Raw genomic sequence first — 13,666 nt, 5'->3', positions numbered from 1 at the left:
TGATCATCACTCGAAGAAAAATGGATACTTCGCTTGGAGGTGATGAGCATGAGAGAGACGAAGAAAAATTTTCCCCACCAGGAGGTTTTTCGGACCCTTCCCTATCTACGACACCGATTGCACTATCTCCTATGGAGGAGTTGGAATTGTTGTTTATGGAACAGAATTTAGAACGCGAAGCAAGAAATGCAACAAGAATGGCAGAAATGAAATGCAAACATGCAAAAGACAAAGCAAAAAGAAAGGCTTATGAAGAACGAAGGGCAGCCATAGATCGTGAATACAAAGAAGGAATGGCAGCCATAGCACGCGAGAGCGAGCAAGCACGCTTGGAAGCCAAAGAAAGAGAAGCAGAATTTTATCGCGAGAACACAGCAAGAATGCAAGAGATGTTGCGACTCTTTTCTCAAGTGCAAGCACCGATGGAAGAGATTCGGGAAAAGGAGACTATCTCAGTCTCTTCTTCTCCAAAGCAAGACACACAGGATTTACATGATTGTTTGAAGCATGATGATGATTTGATTGACAATGATTTGCATGATAATTTGGATGCCAATGATTTGCATAATGATTTGGATGACAATGACAAGCATGATGATTTGCATGATCAAGATGTGATTTCTCACGAGTATGATGATTTGCATGATCAAGATGTGATTTCTCACAAGCATGATGAGTTGCATGAAGAAGATGTGATTGTTCACAAGGATGATGTGTTAGTGGATGCATTTTCTAGCGAAGCTAACCTCGTTGTAGATTCGATCAATCACGAAGAACCGATCTTGGCTCTCGAGTCGAGGTCCACAGGAAGATTCGATAGATCCCGAAGAACCAATCTTGGCTCTCAAGCCTAGGTCTCAAGAACCCTCACAGGAAGTATTATGTGTTCGCATGATTGATACGCACGCATTGTTCGAGTGTTTCATTTGTGATCGTTTCCTGTATTTTAGTCAACGTCTCTATGTGATCCCTTTTACTAGGCATGACATATTGTACGTTGAGCACGTTTCTCTCATGGATGAGCACGAATGTATGCAGATTTTTCATGAAAAGCTGAAAAGTATGTATGTAAGGAAGTCACATTCCATGTCTCTTCCTTGGCATGACACATTTGTAGAAAGAGCACATAAAAGTATGAGCACCAAACATGGGCATTTCCGTTGTGAATTGCCACACTTGATTGCTTTAGATCAAAAGAGAAAGATTCGATCTCATTGTTTGCATGTGTGTGGTGAACGGTTTAGCACTCCGTCTCTTTGTTCATCTACATCGCATGCACAGTCTTTAGAGACGACAAGATTTTTTCCACTCACTTTACATGGAATAGGTATGTTCATGGTTTTGTGTTGGAAGTGGTTTCGTGAATTTTCAGCCATGGAGATTCTTGAAGAAGAAAGAAGTAGAACTCTCGACGAAGTTGAAGCAAGGAAGGAGATTCAAAAGATTTTGTGTCGCTTTCGATGCAGCCCAAAGAAGCAAGCGTTGCAGACCTTTATGAAGTTCAAGTACCGCACGACCCACACATCAAAGTGGGCCGGCGAAGAGTCCCTTCCAGGATTCCGGATGCTATTGGCGATCTCCCTCGATGCCATACAGTTCGGTACCAGTACCTCACTTTGAAAAGGAGGGGATGTCACGTGACACATTCAATCCTATGTATCCGTGGACAAGCTACAGCATGATCAAGGTTCAATCAGTCCAGTCAGTCTAGATTAGAAGTGATCTGGGCCCTGGCACTTTTGTGAGTCTATTCGTAGACCGTGCATGCCCAGTCACTTTGTATAGATGCATATCCTCTGGTTGCACACAACATGATCATCAGAATTTCCATCAAAATCCATTAGAATCAATTAGGGGAATTTTCCAGTGCATTTAGCCTATTTTTCCTATTTTTGGTATTTTTCACTTATTATTTTTAAGTGACTTCCCGACAAAAGTAGGTAGGGCAATTTTGCTAAGTTTATATATAAGCAAACCCGAGTTAGCACTAAATGGCAGAAGAGGCAGCAGGAGCACATGCTCAACAGGCACCTTCTCAGCAAAACCCCCGAGAACCCACCAAGTGTCCTAGCGTTTTTGGATTAGACCACCGCAGATTAGCCAGCGTTTTGCTCTTGCAGATCCCTGGCGACAAGAACACAGCAGATCAGCCTAGCGTTTTTGCATTTGCAGAATCCCGGACGAAAGACCCATTTCAGCCCCTAGCGTTTTTGGTTGCAGATCAGCCCCGGCGTTTTGCACCTTCATCGCGATGACAGAAAGTCAAGAACCATTAGCGTTTTCAGTTTTCAGCGGTTAGACATCGCAGATGAAGTCCTGAACCTCGCAGATCTCACCTTCCTGCAGCAGTTTCTCGCCGCACGGTCAGTTTCTGCAAGGTTTACAGTTTCAGCCCGTAAAACGCAGATTTCAGCATCTACATTTTCAGCACGTCGTCGTCGCATCATCGCCATCGACATTGTCATCGACATTGTCATCGACATAGAGTCATAATTCAGCAGACAGAACATTTGCAGATTTCAGCCCTTAGCGTTTTTGGACAGCAGTAGAAAGATTGCAGATTTCAACCCTTAGGTCGACTTCGCCATCACCGTCGTTATCGTCGACATAGCCTAGACTTGCATAAGTCTCATGCATACCATTTGTACCAGATTGTGCAATCATAAGTAGACCACTCTCGCCGACGAGAGTGGGGCCTTCGGAGGAGGGTTTTACAACGTCTCTGGTGTCGTATCTCTCTTCTCTCTCTATCTCTCAGTCTCATACACTTGCACGCACAGTGTCCATTCACTTTGTTTGTGATCATAGCACTTTCCATTAAGAACGGAAGGCTCTACCTTCCATAAGAACTAAAAGGAACCTTGAGCACAGTTCGGAGCACTCATCTTGAGCAAAGCGCAAACAATCATTCTTCTGCACTTAACAATTACATATTAATCATTCAAAAGAAAATCTACCGAAGATACGATGTCAATGACATCTACCATCTTGGTGAATATCCTTCTCTTGTTTTCGATGCCTACATTATTTTTTAACCATAAAAAGTCAAAGTGCAAGGTTGACATCTCTACTAGCAACACCCCACACTTGTCCTCAAACTTGTAAGCAAAAACCTTTCAGACAAGAGACTTGACTTTGAATTCAAAGTCCTCCAAATTTAGCTTCATATATAGTGTTGTAAAGGCCAAAGCTTCATAAAGGAGATAATTTCTCATTTACGCTTCTTGAAGAGTTAAAAAACTTGATAACAGGGATTACACCCACAAAGTCATTTAAAATCCAACTTGAGTCAATAAATACAATTGCTTCCTTTGAAAGATTTTTCCAAAGTTCATTTACTTTCGACAAAATGGCTTTGAAACAATAACAAGACACTTGGAAACCTATATTAGAAGTATACAAGATGCAGTTGTAAATCTAGGTTTGAGAAGAATTCGGTGAAACTTCCGAACGATATACAAAAATGGTAATTTAGGATGGCACTTGAAACCAAAAGACTTACGATGGTCTTGATGTTTCAAGATAACCTCTTCCATCAAAAGATAGCAACCGCCCTTCTCAAGAGGTACTAAATATAGGCTCGCTTCCTCGATGACTCTCGCCTTCTCATATCCATAGAGAAAAAAACCTCTAGTTCTATAATAAAGTTTAAGGAATCTTTAGGAGTTTAATGTGTTTTTTCACATTGAAAGCATGTAATCCTCAAGAAAGCTTCTTTGAAACTAGCATCTTGCACTAGAAGTGTTTCTTCAAGAAGGAATAGCTTTTCTTCTTCACCATCATGCTCTTGGGAAATTTCTTCGTGATTTTGTGATCTCTTACGTCGATAAGCGCTCTAATAATTTCATCGTTACATGCAAAAAGTTATATTTACAATTCTTGTTAGGTGAAGTAAACTCCCTAATTTAACTACATGATCCAAAGCTCCATTCGTATAAGAATAGAAAGCAGCTAAACCGCAAGGACAATCAACATCAGAGATAGCTAGCCTCTCTTGCGCATTTAGATTGCATGAACTACGAGGTGTAAATCTTCTTAAAACTCTCACTGTTTTCAAATACGCTTATCAATAATCATAGTTATCAACTTGTTGGCTCTCTCTTACTTTGCGATGCAATTCATAAGTTCTTTTCACGCTTCCTCCCTTCTCTTCTCAAGATGATGTGGTTTTTTTTTTCACCGTCTCAAGAACTGTGACCCTGTAGCATTTGTTTACATACCCATATCGAATTTCTCACCGTGATTTTAAAATGCTCGATAGGATAATGGGCACAAGCAGAGGCACTTGGAAACACAATTGAGAGATTTGATGCTTCCCAAGTACATGAGGGAAGACTTAAGTCAAGTGTACAACTACATAATCGTTTCCCTACAGCTCTACAATTGTTTATAATAACAAAAGAACCTTAAAAATTCATGTGCAGTACACGGCATACTTGAGCCTCTAGACCCTAGAAAACTGCATATCAGTCAAAAGCTAAATATCAAAGCATGAAGATCAAATTTTTGAGTGGTACCTTGCGGTCGAACCCGTACCAGAGCAGGTGCTGCTTAGAGAGATGGATTGGTAAAAGGAGAGTAGTATCTCGTACAAACAAAATAGGGCCTATCTGAAGTAAGAATAGAGGAGAAGGTCCATTGGTCATGCGACTCCCACCATGGGAAGCCTCAGCTCGCCACAAGTCCCCTCGAGCTGTAACTGAACTCTCAACCTCCTGTGTTCGACTGTCATAAGTTGTAGTCACATTGATGCTGCCCTGCATCATCATACCAGTGAGAATTAACCTGAAGGATCAAATCTGCAAACTTCACCAGTTTTGCTAAGATTACTTGTCTGTGCAGCTGGCTTTGACGCTTTGTGAAAAGAGCAAACAGCTCTTCATTTGAGAAAGCGGTACAGTCACAATCTTCTTGAAGGTGGCGCGGCTCCTCTGTTTTCCTTTGCTTCATGTTTCCAGCACGTTTCCAGGTTGTGAGCTTTCCATTGCTAGCAGATATACTGATAGTGCCTGTATCTCTCTCATCCACGTAGTCTCCTTGATATTCCAGGGTGATGCCAGAACTAGAATGGGTAACTTGAGAAGCAGGCTCCTCTCGGAATGCCAAAGAAAATTGCTTTGACAAATGTGAGGCAAAGCTGCCGATACTGGCACCGATATCAGCCCCCACCTGGCTTAGGCGTTGCGCCAGCTCATGAAGACCAGGAGAGCCCTGGTTAGCTGTGTCAGTTGCTGTAGGGGTTCTTCGGCCATGGAAATGAACTCTGTTGAATGGAACTCCAGCTTTGGGATGTGGCTTGGCTGGCCAGGACCACTGCCATGAGGAACTTTTCTGATCTGGGCACTGAACATCCAGCAATGGAAAAGTGGGTAGTGGGGCCTGCTGCCCACCTGCTGGCTGCTCCACAGAGGAGCCCCCAGAAGAGCGAAGGTGAGTCTGCCACATGCATCCTAAGCCCTGCACAAGGGAGCCCAAGCGATCTGCAATATCCTGCCCCTGCCTCTGCATCCCCTCCCACCCTTCAATCACAGACACCACAACTTCTTCACTTGATTGTCTTACCTCTCCAACAGCATAGCGCGCGCGGGAAGCATAATATCTGAGATTGATCTTTTGAACCCCTTACATACAGCAGTCGCTTTGCGACCTATCTGTAGAATCCCCATTTCCATTGTTCAATGGAATGCGAACCTAAGTGAGGACGGCTAAAATTCAGCTTCCGGTTCAGAAGTTTTGAATGATGAATGCGATAGGATCCACTCATTGCACAGTATAGTGTAAGAGCATTGATGAGAGCTGAGAGCTTTATCATATAATGAAAATCGATGGACCGTAAAGACTAGAATTATGGAAGAATGTTTGTGAAATTTTCATTTGTATGGGTGTAGTACACACTACATGGTGTTTCTTAAAGGAGAGACGGTGTAAATGATTCATGAGTGGCTAGCAAAAGTGATGAAATCATGAGGCCTTCTCACAACTCTAAGCTCATAGTTGGAAGAGATGAGCATAAGGTTTTGAAAGTGTACTAAATTAAGTTGAATTTTGAAGGAATATACAACGCAAGGGAAGCACGAGGAGTGTGCTTGCAAGAATGGTGATACATATTTGTTGTGCAATAGTTAAGCAATACAAAGTGCTTTGAGAGGGAATTGGGGGGGGGGGGGGGGGGGGCGGCGGCGGGATGGGACTCAGAACAATGTCTTTTCAATAAATAGTCTATTGCATGGAGCAAAATTTAAGGTTGTTTTGGAAGGAACACTTGTTTTGAAGAGTAACATGTTCCACATTTGGAGTTCTTTGGGAAATTCTTGAGCCAGATGTGGTCTAGCTCTGAATTGTAGATTGTTGTTGTTTCTGGATCATTTGGATGTAGTGTCTCGAGTGCAACATAGCACGCAATTCCTTTTAGTGGTTGTTTGTTTCGTGTATGTCAATGTTGAAGTCACCAATGAAGATGCTCACTATGGTGTGACAAGGTGTGCTATCAAGGAAAGCGCGCGGGTTTTGGGTGAGTTGTACACTACAATGAGATGTAGGTGCACCCAATGCAAGGATTTTAAAAGACGGTGGAAGTGGTCTTGCAAAAGGCATAGAGGCACGAAGGTCAATTATGTCCCTCCCCTACAAGAGGAAGAAGACAATGAAAAACTTTGAGCACTAGAGCAGGAAACGTCAAGTTTTGAGAACTTCTATTGGTTTCACTTCGTGGTTGCGATCTTTTTCTCATATGTTTCTCCCCAGCTAATCAATGATACCTCTAAGGTGGCCTCTTTGCTAGTAAATGGTAAAAATAGTAGTGTTGGACACCCCACAAACTTATGTAACTACTTGCAAACTTAGTGAAGCATAAGATACTTAGGCTAATTGGACGATGTGTATACTTCTTCACAAGGTCATCGAAGAAAATGTTGGTGTCTTCGGGATGCAAGCAGCCCAAAGTGGCTCTTCTTTTCGACAACAAAGTTCTTTGGTTTGTGAAATCAACATTGATGAAGTTAAATTGTCGTCTCGTACTATGGAGTGGTAAAGAAAGAGCGATGTAAGCAGCTTGCTGTGTGATGATCTCTTGAGCATAGATCAAGGTACTCTAGATTTTTTTCAAGCGCTCCAATGTGCATAGATTCTTTCTTTTACAAGTGTCAAGTATTTATTTGATTGCCTTGCTGGACAGAGAGTCAGTTTTCGTCATGTAGGATGTGCAATATGCAGATGCACCATGATCATTTAATATGAATTGGATATGAATGATGTTGATGTTTCCATTCCATAAAGAGCACAAAGGTTTGTTGAAGTTGTTGGTTTAAATGTCTTTTGGCTCTCTCTTTAGCAAGAGAATTGGATCTATTGCCATAATTGAGAGTGACTCTATGTAGAGAGCATCATCCATTAATAGAATATTCAACCAAGCATCAAAAGAAAGATCAAAATTATTGGGGTAAAGGCGCTCCGCCTTTGCCCGGGGCCGGACGTCTGATTTTCATTCGGCCGCCCTCTACATACCCTTATTCTTTCTATATGAAGAATAAGAAGCTCCTCACTCATACTCGCAAAGGTTGCTCCACCCACCCCATCTCGTGCTCCTCCCCTTCCCCGCATGCACCGCACCGTGCACACACTCACTCACAAGTGGTATCAGAGCTACGGTGGCGAACCGCACGCGCGACCTCTTTTTGACGATAGGCGAGAAAGAGGTCACCCTCCTCTCCGTCTTCCTCAAATTCTTCATCTCCTGAAGAAAGCGATAGTGCAACTTTTGAACCATCAAAAAAGAGAGGCCATAGGAAATCCTATGCCACGTGGAAGAGGTCATCCAAGCTCAAGAAGTTCAAAAAGGGAGGGAAGAGCATCTCTTTCCTTACCTACGATGGCACCTTTGGTGCTACAGACAAAGTCTTGGCCTTTATCCAAAAATTCGATGCTGCGTTTGGCGATGAGGGCTTCACGGAGTCCTCTAAGCTACGCCATGTAGTTATGGACTTTCAAAAGTCCGCCAGACAATGGTGGTCTAGCCTACGGGCCTACGGGCCAACAATGAAGCTCCACAAACATGGAAAGCTTTAAGAGCTTCCATTATGAAACAGTTTTTGGCCACCGTTGCCAAAGACAAAGTACTCACCGAATGGCGAAGCTTGAAGCTCTCTCCCTATGAATCCATTCACAAATATGTAGACAAGTTTTGGGACCTACAACTCAAAGCCACTGTCTTCAAAAATTTGGATTTTGGAGAGCAAAAGCAACAATTTTGTGCGCGCTTAACTGAAGAAATGGCGGAGTATGTCAACCCCCAAATGCCACGCACCATATCCGCGGTTATATACCATACTATGGTGGCTTCTCGAATCAATTTCCAAATGGGAGCTAAAAGAAATTCTAAGCCCACGAAAAACAAGGGTTCCAATGAGCCTAAGGGGAAGGACAATGTCCAAAAGTCTCCTAAGGGAAATTCCAATAAAGCTAAGGAGGAGGGAGTTTACAAAGGCAAAAACAAACTCTCTCCTGAAGAGCTTGAGCGTTATCGCAAGGATAACCGCTATTTCAAGCGCCGTGAGCAAGGGCATGCGTACCGTGCTCGTCCCCAAAAGAACACCCGCCATGAGCCTCCTAGAGCTACCTTGGTCGAAATCCAAGAGGAGGAAACTCACCACAAATGATCTCCTGTATGCCATGCTTGGGGAAAGGTAAGAGAACATGATGCTTTTATTCTCTTTGACCCTGGTTCTACTCACAATTTCATATCCACAGAGTTGGCCACCAAGCTAGGCACAAGCTTACGAGATGGGAGATGTCCTACCGGTAGATGGTGCTTTCAAGGGGCAAGAAGCTTCACTCACTCCCTTAATCGGGAAATTGAGGCTCCATGTCCAAAGTGTTGTGGACAAAGAGGACTTCTTTATCTCTCCTCTCAAGCATGAGGATGTAATCCTAGGGGCACCATGGTTTGATCGCATGGCTGCCAATGTTAAATTCTCTGAAAGAAGAATCTACTTTAGGTTTAGGGAAAAAGATATGTACATAGATGCCAAGCAAATGGGTAACACCATATCCATTGTACATACACAAGCTTTCAATAAGTCAATAAAGAGTTCTATTTCCGTGTACACGATTTTTGTTAAAGATTCTCAAAATGAACCTAATGTTTTAACAAAAGAAAATAAACACACTCGCAAGGAATTAGAGTTATCCAATTTTCTCAACGGGTTTCAAGATGTCTTTATCGACGACATCCCTTGTGAGCTGCCTCCTAACGAGGCAATGATGACCATGCAATTGAACTTCTTCCAAGAAGTTCACCACCTAACAAACCTCCTTATACGGTTTTTCAAGCTCAACAAGAGGAGATTATGCGGCAAGTGCATGAGTTAGTTGAGAAGGGCATGGTTAGGCCTAGCTCATCTCCTTTTTGCTCACCTGTGCTATTAGTGCAAAAGAAAGACGGCACATATTGTATGTGTGTCGACTATAGAGCACTAAATAGAATCACTATCAAGAATAGGTTTTCCGTTCCACGGGTAGAAGACCTATTTGATAAGCTACAAGGGTCCACCTACTCCAGTAGGATTGACCTAAAAAGTGGCTATCATCAAATAAGGATAATTGAAGACATTGTAAAGACAGCATTTCGCACTACGTTTGGTCTTTACGAATATATTGTCATGCCTTGCGGCTTGACCAATGCACCAGCTACATTCAACCGCTTGATGGAGAAGCTATTCAGGCCTCACTGAACCTTTACTGGAGTGTTCTTTGATGATATCATCATCTACTCTAATTCATTAGAGGAACACAAGCAACACCTCCAGGTGATATTTCAAGTTCTAAAAGAGAATAAACTTTATGTTAATCGAAAGAAAAGCGGAATTTTCTTGCAAGAAGATTCAGTATTTAGGTCACATTGTCTCTCAAGATGGCATCCAAATGGATCCATTGAAGTTGGAGGTAATAAACGAATGGCCTAAACCAAGGAATCTTCATGAACTAAGAAGCTTTATGGGTACGTGTGCATACTATAGACGCTTCATAGGAAAGTTCTCACTAATAGCAGGACCATTACATGACCTAACAAAGAAAAACGTTAGGTATACATGGTCTGCCAAGGAGAATAATGCTTTCGAAAAGCTTAAAGAAAAGCTTATCTCTCAACCTGTGCTTACATTACCGGATCTCTCAAAGCCATTTGAGGTCCAATGTGATGCTTGTGGTGATTGCCTTGGAGCTATTTTGCTCCAAGAAGGACACGCCATAGGCTATGAAAGTTGAAGGCTCAACCCTGTTGAGCAACTTCTAGGCATATATGAAAAGGAACTCCTCGCAGTTCCACATGCCTTGGACTCGTGGAAGCACTATTTATTGGGGACTCCTTTCATTCTGCGAACGAATCACCAAAGTCTTAAGTACTTCATGACGCAGACCAAGCTCTCCGACAAACAAATGAGGTGGGCAAATTTCCTTTCGCAATTTCATTTTCATATTGCTCACATCGCTGGCAAGCATAATCAAGTAGTTGATGCACTCTCAAGACGGCCGAGAGTGAATGAGGTTTCCATAGCAACTCACAATGATCTATCTTCTATGATAGATGAGTATGCTATTGATCCCGATTTTAGAGATGTGATTCAGCCCTTGCATTAGGGAAGAAAGAGGAACCATTTACTTTACAAGATGGTTTTCTTCTCTATGGCAATAGACTATGTGTTACTAGCTCACTACGTGAGAAAGTAATGTATGAATCTCATGCTCCTCCTTATGCAGGGCATAGAGGGATTCAGTGTACCCTAAAAGGGATTGAAACATATTTCTATTGGCCTACCATGAAAGCAAACAGTGGTATGCCAAAAGACGAAGTTTGATAGAGGGAGGCAATCTGGATTGCTTCAACCTTTGCCAATCCCTAATTCACCATGGGAGAGCATATCCATGGACTTTATCTTTGGATTTCCTAAGTCTATCCATGGGAATACGGGAATATGGACGATAGTGGACAAGTTTAGTAAACAAGCTCATTTTATACCCGTCAAAAAGACTATCAAATCCCATCAAATGGCAACCCTCTTCATATCACAAATCTTCAAGTACCATGGCTTGCCAATGTCCATAGTGTCGGATAGAGATCCTAGAATGACAAGTAATTTCTGGAAGGGTCTCTTTGAGAATTTAGGACAAGGCTAAACTTTTCTTCGGCCTATCACCCGCAAACGGATGGCCAAAGTGAAATAGCTAACCTAACAATTCTTGATCTACTAAAAGCCTATGTAACGGAAGTAGACCAAAGATCCCAATGGGAGAAGTACTTACCCTTAGTGGAGTATGCCTACAATAACACTGTACATAATTCCACGGTAAAAGCACCTTTTGAGGTAATTGAGGGAAGATCAAAAAGTCCCTTGCTACTTAAGGCACACGGGAAGATCTTCGCTGCAGATGAGTATAGCTGAGACCTACAAGAATCTTTCCAAAAGATTAAGGATTCTATCTCTGTCTCACAGCAAAGGCAGCTGCTGATAAGCACAGAAGAGCCCAAGCCTTTAAAAAAATGATTGGGTCTTACTCAAATTTCCCAAGGCTCGATTAAAGCACACGACGGGCAAGAATCCTACGGGACACCAAAAGTACTATGCTAAGATAGCAAAAAGGTACTATGGTCCCTTCCAGATTCTTATGCCAATCAATGAGATGGCCTATCAACTCAAGTTGCCCAGCCATTGGCTCATACACAATGCTTTCCATGTGATCCTACTAAAGCCTTACAAAGGAGAGCCACCTCAAGAACCAAGTATTGAAGACCCACCAGAGATTGAGGACCAAGAAGAGGTGCTGCAGCCCAATCCATTCTCCGACATGAAGACAAGGTACTAAGAGGCGGTAAGACTATCTGACGATATCTTATTAAGTTTAAGAATTATCCTTTTGAAGATGCAAGATGGATGCAAGGCATACAATTAAAGGATAACCTAAAACCTTGTCAATGCTTACAATGCTTCCCAACAATAAGCAAATGTACAAATGTTAAAAATGAACAAAGTTTTTGTCTTATAAGACTCTCTTTTTCTTTATTATGCACAAAAATGAAGTAGTATGCATGCTTAGATAAGTTTGCGGAGATGACATCTCCCAAACAGCAAGTAGAGCTTGTCACTCTACTATGGAAGATTGATAGGACTAATGTGCAGACATGCTTGCGGCAGCTTAGGCTCTCAAGCGCCAAATGGACTAGTCATCCATTCTGGAACAATGTTGTAGGGTAACATAGGGATCATCTACCCGCTAGGAAAAGGACTAATAAAATATGATTTATCTTCTCTACCCCATAGCCGAGGACGACTATGATTTCAAGAGAGAGGTAATGTCATAATAACTAATATCTAAATCTCCTAAATGATTTTCTCATATTAAACTAGTCATTTAAAATGGGGAAGTTCCAGGGGAGAAAAAGCTAGAATATTGGTTAAGCTGGTAGGCTGGCCATAGTTGGGATCCAAAGGAGGGAAAATAGGGATCCAAAGGGGGGCCCATTTGCAAAAGAGCAAGGTGCAACAATGGGCTAAAAAGACCATAAGGTTCATCCCATTAAGACTTCCAAAATGCTAAGGTTCCAAAATTCAAAGGTTGTGTCCAAAGGCCAAACATTAGGGAACTTGGATACTTTGTGTGTGTCCCAAAAAGTCTTCATAATCCCTACATAGGAGGGGGCGAGCCTTGCAAGTAGGGGATGAGAGAGAAACACACACACACACACACACACACAAGCTCCCTTTACACAAAGGGAATGAGGGACACATGTCAACTCCCTAGCCCAGATGCCCACAAGGTGTACTCAAATCCTATTGGACAGCCATGGACGTGGACCAATGAGAATTAGGCTAGAGTAAGTCTAGTTTAATCAATTTAAAAACACTTAATAAAAGAATTAATAAGAATTAAGCTCTCTAGAAGACTATTGGAAAGTCTCCCAAGGGGTCCAATGAGCATTCAGCAGCCGAATGGCTTGCCTGATTTCTATTGGCCATGAGGCAAAGGGTTCCAATGAGAGTTCAGTTGCATTTATTAATTACCTTAAGCTCTCACAAAAGGGGAAAGGGGAACACATTTCAGAAGGCTATCACTTATGCTCTTGAAATCCTATTGGCTAAGGCTGGGGAGGTCCAATGGGGTGTCTGCATGAGCAAATAGCAAGAGGGGCCGACCAAGAGAGAGAGGGGGCTGATTTTCTCAAGGCATTACTGCATTACACACTCACACTAGTCTATGCGTGGAGTAAGAAGACTCTCTCTCTCTTCTCAAGCTTTAATGGAAAGCTTATCACCTACTCCAAGCGTGTGAGAAGGGAGGCCTACACCAACAACTCTTGGCTTTGTTATGCAAATCCAACCAAGAGCCAAGCTTCAATGCATGCTCATCTCCTATACCGTGCTAATTACTAAGCTAAGCTATGCTAATATGAGTGATTATGTGAGGAGATGTACATCTTTCTCGTAAGACTACTCCTTCTTCCTCTCAATCTACTCTCATACCCCGCTAGCGCTCACCATCTTCGAAGGTGTGTGAGGTCTTGTGTCTGAGACCATGAGGGAATTGATGTTGTGTTAAATAAGTGTTTTGCTTAGTGCTTGAAGTTTCCATCTTCATTGCACTAGCTAGTATTGAAGGAACACAAAGAATTGTATTG

The 13,666-nt window shown here is 42.4% G+C and overlaps 1 protein-coding gene across 1 annotated transcript in view; it reads right to left on the bottom strand.

The window, feature by feature from the left end:
• Window positions 1-5,813, bottom strand: part of LOC147463767 (uncharacterized) — an 82,812-nt gene extending 76,999 nt beyond the window's left edge. Inside the window, exons 1-2 of the mRNA XM_086490728.1 lie at window positions 4,831-5,813; window positions 4,518-4,757 (exon numbers count right to left, since the gene is read on the bottom strand). Coding sequence (XP_086346854.1) covers window positions 4,518-4,757; window positions 4,831-5,508 — 918 coding nt within the window. The 5' untranslated portion in view covers window positions 5,509-5,813. The remainder of the gene's footprint in view (window positions 1-4,517; window positions 4,758-4,830) is intronic.
• Window positions 5,814-13,666: the final 7,853 nt, after the last annotated feature.

This window comes from Adiantum capillus-veneris, chromosome 2 (genome assembly GCF_014529385.1).
Source record: "Adiantum capillus-veneris isolate H3 chromosome 2, ASM1452938v2, whole genome shotgun sequence".
Classification (NCBI taxonomy): domain Eukaryota; kingdom Viridiplantae; phylum Streptophyta; class Polypodiopsida; order Polypodiales; family Pteridaceae; genus Adiantum; species Adiantum capillus-veneris.
Note: the sequence above shows the minus strand (reverse complement) of the source record. Positions and strands in the feature narration are given on the sequence as shown.